Raw genomic sequence first — 18,496 nt, 5'->3', positions numbered from 1 at the left:
GATATTAAGTGCATTAATTTTAATCATAAGTACCATTTTTAATAATTTTTTAAATGTTAACTATCACTGTTTCACAGGATTTATTAAAGAACCATAAAGCCGATAAAGAGTGTTTTTTTTTTTTTTTTTTTTTTTTTTTTTTTTTTTTACTATTCATCGAAATGTAAGTGGTACTTTATTTAATGGACAAATGGCAATCAAGTTTTAAATTAAAATTTACGAATAATATTATTCTTTATTTGTGTGACTAGTGATACCATAATGTTGTATAATACAGCTTTTATCATATAACATGTTTTATAACCATTTCTACAAATAAACCAATCCCTAAAATTTTATTCCATGCTGAAACGCATTTCGGGAAAAATATGAAATTTGAATTTTTATGGCTAATTGTTTCATTTTTGCTTTTAAAACAAACTTTAGCAATTTTGTTTACAAAGTGTAATTTCCTGAAAAGATAAATGACTTAAAACGGGTGTGTAAACCAGTGATAGCTCAGTAACCCCCAGGGCTTCATATCTCCTCCACCTTTATGTCCACTCGTCACTAGGTACTTATTATTATTGAACCTCTGGACATTCGACAGGGAGTTAACACATATTTTATAAACATTAAAATACCTCTCACGTATTGCAGTTACTTTGAGCTTTATTATTCACTAATCTCTAATAAAGAATTTTGGCAGTTATCCATATTGGAGATTAATTATGATTATTTATTCAAAGTGCATTTATTTTAACTGATATTGTCCCACCAAAAGGACGATTGATGAAGCCATACACCAAAATATGTGGATTGTGGTTTGAGCAAATGACAACCAAAGCATCGTGTCCAGTGAATTGACTTTTGAATGCAGACCGAGATAACAGGCTTATCGTGTATGTGGTTGTTTTTTATTCAATCGAACAGGATATCAATGAAAACATAGCAAAATGATTTTACAAAGGATTTCAGCTTGTGCCGTTATGTAATATACAAAGATTTAAGTTAATATAAACAACTCAAGATTTTATATAAAGTATAAAGAATGATGATTTGAGATAGCGGGCGAAAAGCCTCGTAAAAGTAAAAACTACTAAAATAATAAGTAAAACTGCTAAATCAGCGGGAGTAAATTAGTACTTGTAAATCAATCAATCAATCAAATCATTTATTTAGCCAAAATTTTAACAAAACGAGTTGCATTAGCTAAGTCACATTTTTTTTAAAAGATGCCTTACATAGATCTACAATATATACAAGTATTTACAAAATGGCTTACATTATACTACAAATTGCATCAAAGACTTATAAATCAACATTTACAATGGCATTCCTAGAGCTGATATGATTTATGAATTCCTGGACGCTGTAAGAGGTAAAATTTATCAAAAGAGATTTTAATCGTTTTTTAAATTTTGGAAGGTTTGGTTCTAGCTTAAGAGAAAGTGGAAGAGAATTGAAAAGTTTTATTCCATTGTACTGTAAGTGTCTTTTGAAAAATGTCGTAGAATGTTTAGGTATTGGTAATGTGTGTGAGTTTCGCAAAGTGTAGTGGTTTTTGACAGAAACGTTAAATTGAGCAAGTTCTTGTTTTACAAATGTTAAGGATTCAAGAATATAAATGGATGGAAATGTCAAAATTTTTGAATGAGCAAAATATTTACGGCATGATTTACGCTTCTGCAAAGAGAAAATAGTCCTCATAGCCATTTTTTGAAGTTTAAACAAAATGTTGGTCTGCTGGCACTCACATCCCCAAATAGGAACGGCGTATGCTAAGTGGGGATAAATGAGCCCATAGTATGCAGTCAGCAGTACCTCCAGATTTTCATTGTTCTTGAGGTTACGCAAAACGAAAATACCAGAGCTAAGTTTCTTTGCAATGTGTTTCATATGGCCATGAAAACTAAGTCTCTCGTCCAAGATCAATCCAAGAAACTTGACATTTGGTGTTGGATGAACTTCGGTTTCGTCGAGAAGGAGACTGAATCCATTTGAGCGATTTGATAAGCGGAAGTTAATGAGTTGTGTTTTTTCTGTGTTAATTTTCAATGAGCTGTCGTCAAACCATTGGATTATACTGTTTGCTTCCAAAAAACTAATTTGTTCTAAATTGAGAAAATCAGAGCTAGAAATCGAAAGAGAGGTGTCGTCGGCGAACAATGATAGATTTGAGGATGTTGTGCAGGAAGAAAGGTTGTTAATAAAAATTAGAAAAAGGACTGGTCCCAGGACGGAGCCTTGAGGAACCCCCCTTGCAACAGAATTCTCAGCAGAAGGGTAGGATCTAACACACCCAGCCTCATCTACTGCCCTTATCTCTACATATTGACTCCTGTCACAAAGAAATGACCTGACCCAATCCAAAGCCAATCCTCTCACGCCCACATTGCTCATTCTTTTGAGCAATAAGTTATGGTCCACCATGTCAAAGGCTTTGCTTAAGTCAAAAAATAAACCAGCAGAATAGTTTGCAGCATCTAATTCACAAACCACCTTGTTTATTAATTTAAACATCGCTGAAGTGGTAGATTTGCCCTTTGTAAATCCATGCTGGTTTTCGGATATGATATTATTTGTCCTGAAAAAATCCCACAGCCTTATCACCATGATTTTTTCAAATATCTTTGAAAACACAGACACTACTGATATGGGCCTATAGCTATTGCAAAGCGTTGGATCTCCTTTTTTGAATATAGGCCTGACCACTGACACCTTCAGCGCTTGGGGAAACGATCCACTAGAGAATGAAGTGTTAATTAAATGACATAGGGGTTTTATCAGATATGGTGCAATCTTTTTAAGTAAATACGGAGATATTTCATCAGCCCCTGAAGACTTTTTATTTTTTAGACTTTTAATGACACTTAAAATTTCCTTTTCGCTAGTTGGACGTAAAAAGAGTGAACCAACAGCTCTTTTATTAATATCTGTATTATTGGATGAAGTATGTCTTAAGTATTTACCCGTATCTGAAAAGAAGTTGTTAAGCTGATTGGAAATGCATTTGGGGTCTCTGATGACTTCACCACTATCATTTTTGAGAATTATTTCTGTGGGATTTGTTTTGGTAGATGGTCGTCTATGATTTATTATGTTCCATATAGTTTTTGCTTTATTGTCTGAACCCTCAATTCTCTTTAAAGTGTCCTCTGACTTTATTTGTCTTATTAAACGTCTATACTGATTTTTTAACTTTTTGTAATGGTGAACCAAGTAGTGGGACGAATCAAGATTTTTTGTTTTGTTATATAGGGCAAACAGCTGTTCCTTAAACTTCGTAACCTCAGGTGACTTTATCTTTTTTCTAGTTGTATTTTTATTGATTTTTTTGTACTTCATGGGGAATGATTTTTCGAATAAATATTTAATTTTGCTTAAAAATGTGTCAAACTTGGATTGCAAATCTGCTGCATCATAAACTTCATCCCAGTTTTCTTTTGAGATAAGATATAAGAATAAGTCCATGTTAGAATTAGAAAACAATCTTTCATACTTTAAAAAGGTTTTCGGAGCTAATGGAGTGGTATTGAATTGCAAGATTGCAGTTTGAGCGCTGTGATCTGATAGGCCTGAGGCTATGACAAAGCCCTTGACGTTACTCTTGTTTGTATACACATGGTCTATGAGACTACGAGACCCATTGACTTCTCTAGTGTAAGTTGTTATAATATTATGAAGATCAAATGAGGCCAGGTTTGACGTAAGCTGTTGAGCAATAAGTGTGTCACAAGCAAGGTTTATGTTAATGTCACCCATAACAACAATTGTTTTGTGGCGATTATAATATTTATTGATACAGTCAGTTATAATATCGAAAAACTCTGCATGCATGTTTGAAGGGGGTCTATATACAGCCAACAGCAAAATTGTCTCATCATCATCTATAGTTATTGAAACAGAAGCAAGCTCACAAATACCCTCTTTTGAGAACTCATCACAATCAAGAGGTTTGCAGTCAACTCCGGGTTTGGCCCATATGCCGGCTCCCCCGCCTTTCATTCCTGATCTGCAGAAAGATGTTATGCACATGTATTCGTTGATTGCGGAGTTTTCAGCTTCTTCTGCTTTTAAAAAGTGTTCGGTTAGACAGATAAAGTCTGGACATTCATCGTCAACAAATATCTCCAACTCGTTTATTTTGCTTAACAATCCTCTTATATTTTGATGCAGGAACTTGAGGCTTGTGTGCGCGGACCCCACCCTCCTCCGAGATAGATTGCCCAGGGGATTTCGGGTGGTTTTTGGGCTTCTCCTAAAAAATGTTTATTGACAAAAACACGTTTGGTAGATGATCTATGGGCTTGGAAAGAACTGACTCGATTATTAGTAGGGATTGTGTCGGAAGGGGTTTTCTGTGACTTTTTTTTACAAATTTATTTTATTTTTTATTTATTTTTTATTTATTTATTTTATTTTTTTTACAAATTTATAAATTTCTTTTTTGTAAATTTTTTTTACACATTATTTCAGGATAGTCCTAGAGGTTCAACGCATCATCACATAGATAAAATGTGAATTGCAGGATTTGAGCCCCGAACCTTACCACTACACCAACTCACACCCCACTCTTGACATTGTTAGTAAATATCTGAACATGAAAGAATTATATTACGTACTATTAACCAAGAATCCAGCGCTGGTTTTTTTTACAAGTAATGGTGTAATAATTTTACAAATTATAATGATTCTAGGTGACAGAGAAATGTCTAAATAACCTAGTTGTGTTGCATTTATACCATGTCTTTTGTGTAGATGTATGCATGTCTTAACTTTTAAAAGTTAAAGAGTGTATTGTTTAATCTAAATTAAGAAAAACTATTTTGTAATTTCTGGGGCATTTCTTACTTCCATAATATATGACTAACAAATTTGAAACTCTATAGAATAAACCAAGATTGTATCAGCAGAATGCACTACGTCCTCATACAACATTTAAAAAATATATTCTTTAGGAATCCTTGTGAAACTCGTTAAAAGAGTTAAAAGGAGTGAAACAAAAATAAGTTATTTTTTGCATTTAGGGGTTCGGTACCTCAAAATTTAAAAAAATATATTTTTTTTTATATTTTTATATTATTCTCGGTTTGTTTCTGATTTCAGAAACATATAACTTATAAGGGTTGTTGCCTTATAAACAATAGATAAAATTTTTCGAAAATAATGCAGCACTCAGGTTTTAGCTCCAAAATGAGATTGAGTGAGAAAAGTGAGTGCGATTAAACTCGTTTTTCCGAAAGTTTTGTTTTTTTATATAAAATGTACCTTTTCTCAGGAACTATTAAAGCTAGAGCCCTGAAATTTTAACCACTTATTTATTAGGTGTAACATATAATTTTAAAACATGGGTTTTGTTCTAGTTAGGTTTTAACTGATTTTAGGAATGTCTAATTAGTAAATTTCATGACATTCTTTATGTTTTCCAAACAAAAATTTTAATACCTAAAAGTTTATACATTTTAAAATCCTTGTGTTAAATTGTTGCTAAGGTTACCATAAACAACCTACAAAAATTGCATTGTCATAGTTGCTATGGTTTTTGAGAAAAGGTACATTATGTTAACATTGCTAACATAGGGGGTACCGAACCCCCTTGCGATGCGGTAGAACCGAAAACATACATCTACTTAAAGGCTATGAGTTGGTTACAATCAGAAAATACAATTCAAAACACCCATAAACAGAATTTAAATAATTTTCCAAGTTCTAAAGATTGTAATTATTTACATGAATTTTGCATTGCACGAAATACTTTTACTTAAGAAATTAAAGACGACAAGTAGTATACATGTAGTATAACAATGTTGTCGTGATTGTCGTATAAACGTAACTCTAACTGTGAAACAATAGATTAATTTTACTTATATGAGCAGTTTTCGTATTTTTTACATTATTGTTATAAGCCACAATCACTCAAGGTTGTTTTTGTGACGATCATTGTTTCATTTTGTATTGTATTTTCAGAATCTCGTTTGCACAACTTTACAAAAGCTTCTGAATAATGTACAGTTAGAAACAAAAATAAATGTTTTTAAGTAATTGTTCCTTATCTCAAAACATATGGTAGAGAGAAGGTTTACAACACATTAAAGCAAGATTACCCGAGACCTGGCGCCACGCCAAACAAAACGTCGGCAATATTCGTTTACAGCCCTTGTACAAACTCTTGGCTAGGGTCATCTGTTATCAAATTACCCCCCCCCCCCCACACAATAAAATGTGTCAGTATATGTGTTTGGCTTGATTGTGTATACTGACGGTTCCATGTAACTTTAAAATGGCCAGTGCCATTCATTCATTTGGTGCATGTGTAAGTACAGAACCTAAAGTGACAGAATAAGTGCAATATTTTAACAAGTTTACACTATTAAACGACTTTACGGCTTAAACATGTTATTTTACGTTGCCTTCAATTCTGTGTAGTTGGTGACAGGTACAACATTTAATAATCTCTATTTCAATATATTTAAAAGTTATTGCGTTGGTCAAATCTGAGGGCTGTTAATGTAATATATTTTTTACTGACTTTGGGTTGAATCATAATAGTTTGTTATTGTTAAAAGTTACTCATAGAACTTTGAATCTAAATTACGTTTTAAGAGAGGTGTCATGGAATGAAAATTGTATTTCAACAAGTTGTTCAAGAAATATTTTCTATAACATAAACACAAATGTGTTTCGTATGGAGGGAATATAAAACATGCACATAGTCCCACCTAACTCAAGTTTGGATTCTTTTGGTCATCACAAGTAAATTTGCGAAAAACATTTAAAAAAAACAATAAAAATAGCAATCGTGTGACGTTATCAAGTATTCAATAATAGTAAAATGTTTCTCTTTTTTGTGTTAGAAGTGGTCTTATAGATTGCATTGGCATGCTATATAATATTCAATATGAATTTGCCAATTGCCTCATTGGATTGGTTACTATTTCCGTTAACGGATAAATCTTGGCATGTTACTAACACATTTTATCGCTCGTGCCTTTTTAGGGTTTCAGTAGTTGTCGAAGTAATGTCCTTATTTAGTTGTTCAAAGTGAACTTTACATCTGCTAAGGATAATGTTTGAAACTTAACATACATTTGCAGACACGTCTTAAATATAACAGACAACTTTACATGTAACATTCCTACCTTTTTCTATTTACTTCTGTTCTACAGAAAATTATACTTCATCTTAACAGCACCAACCAATCATCTATTGTCCTTTTTTCATTGAGTTTGAACAATAAATAAACACGAATACCTAACAGGACTGTCATCCACAATGCTTTGAATGTCAGCACCAATGTTTTCAGATTTTTGTACCTCAATTCCATCCGCTGACCATTAATAACTCCTTTTGTGTATGTAAGTAAAGTCATAATAATAATCTTTGTATTATACTTAATATCAAAATTTAAATTGTCTATAACAAACAAAGGCTTACGGTTAATGGCTATACCCTTTTGTAACATGTACAATTTAAATTTCAAAAACGCTAAAAGTAGCCAACATGGCCAAGTTTCTAGAGTAAAAAAGTGTATATCTCGTAAACTGTCACTGTTTGTTTAGTAATTTCACCAATTGTAAAATAAAACCGAAACTGTGATTCAATTAAATTTAAACAAACCCAAATATATTCTCATAAGCCTCAAAGGTTATGATGCACATTGTCATTTTTTACATACAATAATTTGAAAGCTCGAGTTAAACTAAACTAGACCTGTTGCTGAGTCTCAGTAAAAACATAACTAGTTGCAATAACATGACAACTGCAAAGTTAGTCAGATTTGAGTAATATCTCAGTTTGGTGAAAATGTTTTAACACGTGGCTTTTTTATGAAGAATTTAACGTGGGAATACTTTGTCAGTAAATACTGGTCAGACTTTTGTCTGTACTTCATAAGAGTGTGTGAACCTATTTTAGAATGTGGCTTAGCATGTATACAAGTTATTTAGCATTTACCAAAACGGTGAATTAGTCGAAATTGGTTCAGAAAAATGTACTTGTAAATAGTAACAGATTTTGTTCTGCAGTTTACTAAGTGTATACCGGTATCGACTCTCAGACGGAAGCTTTCTTTTACTTGTGGGCCCTATCTTACTTGACTTAGATGTAAATCATCACTAGGCTATGTTTAAACATTTTGACTTCGATAAGCCTACAATCAAGTGCACTTACTATACAGTACTTTTAATACTTTTTAACACTTTTCAAATTTTAAGCCAAGTATGAATGGAATGCGTGTATGATGAGGGGCGCGATCTTGTAGTCTTGTTAGTGACTAAGGCCGACTTATTCCTTAGACACAGATTTTAATTAATAGCCCATACAGCTAATGGCAACTAGGAGACCTACAGTTTATTGTGGAATCCGAACCACATTTTTGCCTTGGTATAAATGGATTGGTCTAATTTTTAGGATAGTACAGTGGATGGTCACAGTATTCACTCGTGTGGACGTTAATCCACACCAGGGAGTATCGCATCCACAATGCATGCCTATAAATATTCACAATTCTTAACCTCCTAGTTATTCTTAACCTCCTAGTCAGTCCTTAGTTAACTTGTAGCTGGATTACAGGACGACGCCCATCCCAGTTGAAGATTTTACTGTGTTGCGTCTGAACTAATTTTCACACCAATACTGTATTTTCATTTATCTCACGTATAGCCTACACTGCGGTTGCGTGTGTAAGGGATAGCGGATTCCATTGCTTGTTGCATACATGGGGTGTTTGTCTATGAACAATATTTGCAGACAGTAGTATCTGCAGAGTCAATGACGATGATTAGTTGAATGTATGTTATTACCGTGATTCACTTTTGTGTACCAACCCTCTCACTATGGTCCAATCGAATTAGCTTACACACAAACAGACGGGGTTGTTATAATAACGGAGGGTTCACTGTCAAATGTAATAATTAATTCTCTTAATTTTGCAAATCATGTATGGTTGTGATCAATTAATGTAGGCCTACTATTTTTTATTGCATTAACTTTTCATACACGAATAAAGTTGTATGTATGAAGTTATTTTACTTAATTTAGAGTTATGAAAATATTGCGTTGGCTCTAACTGATAAAATACACTCCTTCGACAGGTATATTTTGTATATATTGTGTGTTGTTATCTAAAACGTATTTAGAAACAACTAAAACCTTTTACTAGGCATAAATAGATAAATTGAGAATTAATTTCAATTTATCACAACATTTGAAACGGAAGAATGATGGATTATACTGTAAAATTAAAGCGAGGATATATATGTACAAGCTAGATACAGGGTGGCTGGTCATCAGTGTTACAAGGATTTTTGCTGTAAGTACAATGTAAATAAAGTGGGATGATGCATATACGAGGTTCCAAGTATGAAATTTTACTTCCTAAAGAACTATTTTATTTGTTTTAAAATAACGATGTTTTAAACACAATACAGCAATTTCTCAATCAACTGCAAACTGATTTGAGTGGAAGATGCTTCATTTTCGTGTTCTACATTACATTTTGAATATGAACAATTGAAAATGATAGATGATCAATAGTAAAAAGATCATTATAAATAGTTCCAAATATTAAGGTCTATGATAACAATTTGAAAAACATTGGTCAATGCACTTTTCTAAATCCTGTATACAAGAAGGTAGCAAAATATGTAACAAAGAACTGGGCCATTTTATAAGCTTTCCAACCATATGCTATAGGTCTACTATTGAGGTTTGGATCTTATTTTGTTTGTTTTATTGGTCTGAATACTAGAAAACACCGGGACCTTTTTTACTGTTTTTAATGATCAAACTGAAACATAAATACATATTTTGGCAAATACCTACCAACAAAATTTTAACAAAAATGTTTTTAAATCGTTTACCTATATTAAAGTAAAAATAATTATCATAAATTGAATGGCAGTAATACTTATTTTATTAGAATTGCAAATGATTCAGCAAAGGTAATGGTTTTCTTTTAATTGGACTCAATATAAAAAAAAGATTTTATTATGCAAGGACTTTACGAATGTGTAATAACTGGTTAAATGAAAGCAAAGTATGTACGTTCATTTATTACAAAAAAAAAAAACAATCCATGAAATTACAGTGTGATTATACCGTTATCGTTTAGAACAAACACACTCTATTTCATTTTATTTTCAAATTGCCCCCCATTTTCCCGAACACAGGATCTTGCTCTTTTCCGAAAGGCAAGCACAGTAACCTTATGAGACAATTCATCCCTCACTTAATATACGGTCGTGCAGATCAACTTTGTCGAGAACAACCGTCTTGTACACCAGGCTCTTCGTGTACCCGCAAACACTAAAGTCCAACGGTTTGAGATCCGGAGATCTGGGTGGCCAAGCAACAGTCTCTCCTCGTCCAGTCCAAATAGGATAGTTTTGAGTCAACCACTTCCTTACATTGTTGGAAAAGTGAGGTGGTGCACCGTCGTGCTGAAAGATTAAGTCTTCCTTTTGTTGTTGAGTGAGTTGATCAACGTGTTTTCTACACCCCTTGTTTTGGAGTCTTCAAACCACTAAGCGAACATAAGCAGAACTAAACCTCAATAGTGTATCATATAGTTTGAAAGCTTATATAATGGGACAGTTTTCAACATATTTTGCTACCTTCACTATTTTGCAAACCTTTACATTTGCTGAATCATTTGCAACTCTAATAAAAATAGTATAAATATAATTAAAATTTTAATTTTTTATCTCAATATGGTAAACAATTTCAAAACAGAGATATATTAAGATATTATAACATAGATAGTATGCATGTATTTGGCAAGATTTGTTTTTTTTTTCAGTTTAAAAAGTAAAAACGTAAAAACTGTAAAAAATTTGTTTTTTAGTATTTAAACCACTAAACAAACAAAAGCAGATCTATACCTCAATAGCGTAGCATATGGTTAGAAAGCATATAAAATGGCACAGTCTTTAACATATTTTGCTGCCTTCTTGTATACAGGGTGTAGAAAAGTGCAATAGATCAATGTTTTTATAATTTTTATCATATACTTTAATTTTAATCTTCGGAACTATTTACAATGGAGTTTTTACTATTGATTCGCCATAATTTTCGATTATTCTTATTCAAAACTTAATGTAGAACATGAAAATGACATCCTTCACTCAAATCAGTTTGAAGGTAATTGATAAATTGCTGTATTGTGTTTAAAAACATCGTTATTATTGAAAGAATTAAAATAAGTATTTGAGGAGCCTATTTTTGACCTTGGAACCTCTTATATGCATTATCACACTTCATTTACTTTGAGCAAAAGACATTTTGTAACACTTATGACCAGCCACCCTGTATATTTTAAACTTGTATCTATTGAAAGCTAGAGAAGTAAGCCAAGACAGCTATTGTCGTTCAAGATGATAAATAATAAGCTTGAATTTCTTAATATTGGATTGTTAAGGAAGACGATAAAAGGCATTCCGAATGGGAGTTTTGACCACGGATATTAGAACAGAAAACAGCATGGATCATAGACACAAACAAATAACATCACTGGCCCGAGTATATACTAATAACCGAATCATCTGGTACGGTTTTACATTGTGGCAGTCGTAGGATATATTCATTTTAATGATAACGTCATTTGTTTATTTGTATGATACTTACCGATTTCTATACCATCCCGTTTCACAACGCTTGGTTACTAAATTGATTAATTAATCAAACTCTCATAGTTAACGTATCAATTCTATTTTATTAACTCACTAAAAATCTCTCTTTGGTATGTTTACTTTGTTTAATTGATTTTTAAACAAGCCAATATTGACACATTCAGAGAATAAAACAATTGTATTAATAAATTTCCATATAACGTTACTCAAGTCAATAATCACTAAACTGAAAACACAGCTTTGCAATCAACAAACATTCATCAGATAATATTTGTTTAAACTTGAACACAAATTGTATAGATTGATTTGTAGGTAATAATTCTACCTTGGGCTTTGTAATTAATTAACTAAACCCATGGAGTAAACATGTTTATTTCAGTGATTGAATTTGCTTATGTCATAACTTCCCCGCAGTAAAATGAATTTTGATTTATAATTATAATCTTATTAATGTAAAACAAATAATCACTTAAATATAAATTCGGACAATTTTTTTTTTTCAACCATTTATCAGAAAATGTATGATAACAGAATAAGGTAAATTATTTCAGTTTATGGTTAGGGTAGTAGGTAGACGTTTTTCTATTTTTCTTCGATATTTTCAACGGCCACGTTTCTAGCTACACCCAAACATGGGGCTCAGGAGCAGTTTTTGACCGGACCCAGTCGACATTTGGCATTACTTTCGTCCTTTGGTTGGTACCGGTACTCGTTGATATTCAACTTGCCGACTGTCGTAAGCTACTACTAGAACTTTTTTTCATTTTTCATATCAACTCAATCAAATCGAAGTCAGTTAAAAAGTATAGGCTTGCTTTAGTAGTATGATAATACTCTATCAAACCTGTTTATTTATTGACAGATTTAAAAATAAAAAAAACCCACTGGATGAATACTGTAGGTAAATTTGTATTTCTTGTACTATACAGTACTCATGAAATTGACTTCTTATTGAAGATCAGATATCCAAACACAAAATTGTATGGTACTGATACTGACATCTTCTAGTATGTCCTACAAGTTATTTAAGGACATATTATTCTATGACTATTCGCCCGACAATCGCAGCACTCGGTTGCATATATTGGTCATGTTGCGAGGAGGTCCAATATTCTCATTTAAAGAATTAAACTGAAGCAGAACGATCTCATATGTTGCTATAGTACCTGCGACCTGAAAACAACAATGCATTATTATTATACCTTCTTTCCCTAGATTGTGGTATGGTAAGCTGTGATATGGCAGGAAAATGCTATCAACTATTAAGAATGCCATCTTGCTCAATCGTTCAAAAAGCTTATGCTACTGTTCATAAGTTGTTTAACAGATAAAAACTTAGTTGAAATTCCATAAGTAATAAGTATCAAGAGCATGGAATGAATCCAAATATATTACGGAGATATTTATGAAAAATCCCTATATAACGAGAAATCTGACAAATGACAAATATCCTTACCGTTAACATAAAGGAACGATTCAGGGAGAAGAAATTGCAACCAGTGATGGCGATTTCATCATGAGTTGCCTGCATTTGAAATCTATAAATCTAAAAAATAACAAACATTATTTTAGCTACAAATGACATTATATGCTTCGAATTGTAACTTGTTATTTTAAGTAAATAAGTTTACATCGAACTTGACCTTGACGGAAAGAATAAATTAGCAGTTCAACATGGAAATTTTTTGTACATGAACAATGTTAGGTATAAAGAAAGTGATTCCATTTAATCTAAATAAGTAAAACGTATTCAGTAAAAAAAAAATACAAATTACATAAATAATATTTAACCTTGTACGCTATGAGTGCTACTATAGTAGCACTTTTTTTGTATGTATAAGTCATAGTAAAACCTGAACAATGAGTGGTTACCTATGTGGATTTTATCACATAGTATTTTTATCATTCGTGTTGCAAGGATTTTATTTGGGTAATCATGATCATAAAGTAACCATGTTGGATTCAGAATTTAATACAGATATAATAAAAGTATAATAGTAAAGGATTTGATCAAGATAGTGTGAGGGGATAGATTCAGGGGTGTGATGGAACCATCCCAGGAGCCCTAAGTCTGTATTCGGTTTAGGAAAACGGGAAAGATAGTTCAGATCAATAAGTCTGTTTCAAAGGGACCAGACAGTTCCATAATAAATATTTAACTAGATTAGATACGCTCATCATCACCATGCTAGTACGGCTCGAGTTACTCTATGGGAAAGTGGTTTGCTTGTATATTTCTAACAAGAGAGTAGACTTTTTCGATTACTCTTGCAGAAGAGCATAACTACTAGGATGACTCTAGAAGGTGAGCGGGATGATTGGGTTACTCTACATATTAGTAGGGAATGGAAAAGGTAAGCGGTCTGATCGGATCTCTCTAGATGGTCCAATGACTGACTAAAGGGGTGGGCAAACAACCTGTCTATTGCTGTTTCCGGTGCACTTGAAGGCACCTACTGGGATAGTATTCTTCCCTGAACTGATGCCCGGGAACATCATGTAGTGAAAAACCCCCACAATAATGTTCTGGATCTCTCTAGCATATCAGCGGACGAGAATGCTTCAACTTCTTTAGCAGGTAAGTGGACGAGGCTTCATCTATTTATCTAGAAGGTATCTGGACTAAAATTATCGGATTACTCTAGCAGGTAGAATACTTTCCATTGCTCGCAGCGTTGACAACTTCTCCCAATACGCGCTTAGAGGAACCGAGTGATGACTGACTTGTCTCGTCGACCGAGCAACAATTGACTTTCAACTTACTTCATGATTGTACGATGACTGACCAAAGTGATATTCTTCTTCACTTATTTTAAAACTTTGCTAGACAGACAAGTCTAGCAAATGGGTGTGTGTCCCATTTCCACTAAACATCTTCACGCCCCCTGGACTTGTTTTCTTCCACCGAATTTATAATTTTCTTCTATGAACTGGTGCGTGGGAACACTTTGTGCTATATCTCACAAAATAAGGTGATTTACATATGTTTTAGTACAAAGTAAGGTAGCTCACAATAAAAATATTATTTTATTCAGCCGATTATCCACCCTTTAATATGTTGATGACAAAAAATGATTCCTGGAAAACTGGTAGACATTATGGACACTACAGTCTATAGTTGTTGGTTGACTCACCTCTCCATTGTAAGCATCACTTGGGACCGAGTATAGCATGGCCAAGGGTCGCCTGCTCTCCTCGTGTACTGAGGACGCCATCAGAGCTGCCAGGAACGTCCGAGTGAGTGTGAAAAGCAGCGAGTACATCATAGATAGGTTTGACCATATATTGTTGTCTGGACTGCACAAAATTAATTTTATATGAATCGTGTTAGTTTAACTCAGAGTAACTAATATCAAGGGATTTAGATTTCTTAGAACGTAACTAAAAGATATTTCTAAGCGCTTAAAGTATGTGTAAAATATTATGTTACTTAATATTGTACACAAAGATTAAGTTTTCAAAAAGATATTTAAAATTACCTTATAATTCTCAGGAGTAGAGAGCATATATGGTACAGGTTTGCACCAAAACACACCAGAGTCATCCAGGATAGGTGATTGTCGAGAACCTTGGTGAGGCACGCCAGACTGTTGTACAGCTCCCTCATCTCTACCCAGTAGGTGACTGGTAACCTCTGTAAAACACATCACTCTGTAGCGGTTACGCACGCCAGTCTGTTGTACAACTCCCTCATCTCTACCCGGTAGGTGACTGGTAGCCTCTGTAAAACACATAACTCTGTAGCGGATACGCACGCCAGTCTGTTGTACAACTCCCTCATCTCTACCCGGTAGGTGACTGGTAGCCTCTGTAAAACACATCACTCTGTAGCGGTTACGCACGCCAGACTGTTACAACTCCCTCATCTCTACCCGGTAGGTGACTGGTAACCTCTGTAAAACACATCACTCTGTAGCGGTTACGCACTCCAGTCTGTTGTACAACTCCCTCATCTCTACCCAGTAGGTGACTGGTAGCCTCTGTAAAACACATCACTCTGTAGCGGTTACGCACGCCAGTCTGTTGTACAACTCCCTCATCTCTACCCAGTAGGTGACTGGTAGCCTCTGTAAAACACATCACTCTGTAGCGGTTACGCACGCCAGACTGTTGTACAACTCCCTCATCTCTACCCGGTAGGTGACTGGTAACCTCTGTAAAACACATCACTCTGTAGCGGTTACGCACGCCAGTCTGTTGTACAACTCCCTCATCTCTACCCGGTAGGTGACTGGTAGCCTCTGTAAAACACATCACTCTGTAGCGGTTACGCACGCCAGTCTGTTGTACAACTCCCTCATCTCTACCCGGTAGGTGACTGGTAACCTCTGTAAAACACATCACTCTGTAGCGGTTACGCACGCCAGTCTGTTGTACAACTCCTTCATCTCTACCCAGTAGGTGACTGGTAACCTCTGTAAAACACATCACTCTGTAGCGGTTACGCACGCCAGACTGTTGTACAACTCCCTCATCTCTACCCAGTAGGTGACTGGTAGCCTCTGTAAAACACATCACTCTGTAGCGGTTACGCACGCCAGACTGTTGTACAACTCCCTCATCTCTACCCGGTAGGTGACTGGTAACCTCTGTAAAACAAATCACTCTGTAGCGGTTACGCACGCCAGTCTGTTGTACAACTCCCTCATCTCTACCCAGTAGTTGACTGGTAGCCTCTGTAAAACACATCACTCTGTAGTGGTTACGCACGCAAGACTGTTGTACAACTCCCTCATCTCTACCCGGTAGGTGACTGGTAACCTCTGTAAAACACATCACTCTGTAGCGGTTACGCACTCCAGTCTGTTGTACAACTCCCTCATCTCTACCCAGTAGGTGACTGGTAGCCTCTGTAAAACACATCACTCTGTAGCGGTTACGCACGCCAGACTGTTGTACAACTCCCTCATCTCTACCCGGTAGGTGACTGGTAACCTCTGTAAAACAAATCACTCTGTAGCGGTTACGCACGCCAGTCTGTTTTACAACTCCCTCATCTCTGCCTAGTAGGTGACTGGTAACCTCTGTAAAACAAATCACTCTGTAGCGGTTACGCACGCCAGTCTGTTGTACAACTCCCTCATCTCTACCCGGTAGGTGACTGGTAGCCTCTGTAAAACACATCACTCTGTAGCGGTTACGCACGCCAGTCTGTTGTACAACTCCCTCATCTCTACCCAGTAGGTGACTGGTAACCTCTGTAAAACACATCACTCTGTAGCGGTTACGCACGCCAGTCTGTTGTACAACTCCCTCATCTCTGCCTAGTAGGTGACTGGTAACCTCTGTAAAACACATCACTCTGTAGCGGTTACGCACGTCAGTCTGTTGTACAACTCCCTCATCTCTACCCAGTAGGTGACTGGTAACCTCTGTAAAACACATCACTCTGTAGCGGTTACGCACGCCAGTGTGTTGTACAACTCCCTCATCTCCACCCAGTAGGTGACTGGTAACCTCTGTAAAACACGTCACTCTGTAGCGGTTACGCACGCCAGTGTGTTGTACAACTCCCTCATCTCCACCCAGTAGGTGACTGGTAACCTCTGTAAAACACATCAGTGGTTAGACTTGCGTGTGCTTCAAAAGTACTTCTTTAACAATTGTGCGGAACATGCGGATACCCATTGTTTTAATATCATTCTTTTAAAACCAGTTCATAAAAGACAAGTAGCTTTTTGATTTACGGTACGCGCAGTAGAAATATGTTTCTATTCTTAGGCTTGTACTGCCAGTTCTCGAAAAATTTTGTTTTTCCATATAAACACTGTTTATTAAAATTACATTCTTGGTAAATTTAATGAGTTTATATCCATCAAAAAGCAGTCTACAACAATCATTTATGGACAAAGGAGACGATATAAATTTAAGCATATTGTGTTGAGCACAAATTACTAACGTAGTAACAAATTCGTGTTGAAAAATAATTGTATTATTGCAAATTGTTTGCCTTTTGAGTTGAGCTTAAAGGTAATAGGTTTAAAAATATTATCTTATTTTTTAAGTCATAAAACATTTTGGGAACAAATCATTTGAGAGGTATGTATTACAACAATTTTTTTATGACCAGTTGATTTTCGATTACACGTTTTACTCTAATTTAGTCCAAATGTTGTGGCTACAGACAGATATATGCAGCCACGTATATTTATAATGTGTTCTAGAGATACCTAAACATCACAGCGGTGCCAGAGCTATATTATAGAACCATTGACTACACCCTCAATAGATTGCACCACATGTTTATGCTTCAACATTTTACATTAGAGGGAAAGTCTATTATGTGTAAAGTCAATGATAGAAATAAGTGTCGTTACCATTGTACCTGATCTTTGGTCCTGTTCAGTTGGTCATTAAGCTGACGGAATCTGATGTATAGACAGTAGGCAAATATAGTGATGGTTAGCTCGTCGTAAACAATGAGCAAGTTCTGGTGAATAAACATCCACACGATGACTAACATCTTGCCGACGGAGTAGCCGATAAGAGACAGGAGGGTGACGTACTTGGCGATGAACGCCAGCTTCAGAAGCTCGAATAAGTTGTCCGTGCAGTGTCTCATTGTAGTCAGAGGTCCCAAGATACGTGTTATGATCAAAACTGGAAAATGTCGTTCACTTTGCGTTTACATTAAAAAGGTATGAGTTATGATGTGCAGATATAATTGGCTTACTGCTGAGTTATTTATTTTGACAAGTTTTATTTATTGATTTTCTTTTTTATAAAATAATAATAGTGCATAACTATGTACATTTGTGGAATTTTAATCAAATAAATCGAAAATAACAGAAGGCAATATGAATTATCATAAACACAAAATATAAATGTAAATAAATGGTCGTATAATGCTACATTTTTTACAGAAAAAAAATTCAGTTTTTTTCTGT

At 34.8% G+C, this 18,496-nt stretch overlaps 1 protein-coding gene across 1 annotated transcript; it reads right to left on the bottom strand.

Annotated features, from left to right (window-relative positions):
* Nucleotides 1–12,516: 12,516 nt before the first annotated feature.
* On the bottom strand, nucleotides 12,517–18,072 carry LOC128999997 (gustatory receptor for sugar taste 64e-like). The gene is made up of 5 exons (XM_054426834.1): nucleotides 17,935–18,072; nucleotides 15,089–15,243; nucleotides 14,744–14,906; nucleotides 13,066–13,155; nucleotides 12,517–12,782 (listed from the first exon to the last, which is right to left on the bottom strand). The coding sequence occupies exons 1-5, from the start codon at nucleotides 18,070–18,072 to the stop codon at nucleotides 12,657–12,659; spliced, it is 672 nt and encodes a 223-aa protein (XP_054282809.1). The 3' UTR covers nucleotides 12,517–12,656.
* Between the last annotated feature and the right edge of the window lie 424 nt (nucleotides 18,073–18,496).

The sequence above is a fragment of the Macrosteles quadrilineatus genome, unplaced genomic scaffold (assembly GCF_028750875.1).
Source record: "Macrosteles quadrilineatus isolate MER2022 unplaced genomic scaffold, UCM_ALF_1.0 Scaffold_1__1_contigs__length_201487025, whole genome shotgun sequence".
Classification (NCBI taxonomy): Eukaryota; Metazoa; Arthropoda; class Insecta; order Hemiptera; family Cicadellidae; genus Macrosteles; species Macrosteles quadrilineatus.
This window is presented reverse-complemented; position numbering and strand designations above follow the sequence as displayed.

Bases quoted from the DNA above. Each gene is read 5' to 3' on its own strand.
- LOC128999997 (XM_054426834.1), bottom strand. From the start codon at position 18,072: ATGTTAGTCATCGTGTGGATGTTTATTCACCAGAACTTGCTCATTGTT. The intron at 15,244-17,934 runs GTACAATGGTAA...TGTGTTTTACAG, and splicing joins TGAACAGGACCAAAGATCAG to AGGTTACCAGTCACCTACTG. The intron at 13,156-14,743 runs GTGAGTCAACCA...GTTATTTTTTAG, and splicing joins GTGATGCTTACAATGGAGAG to ATTTATAGATTTCAAATGCA.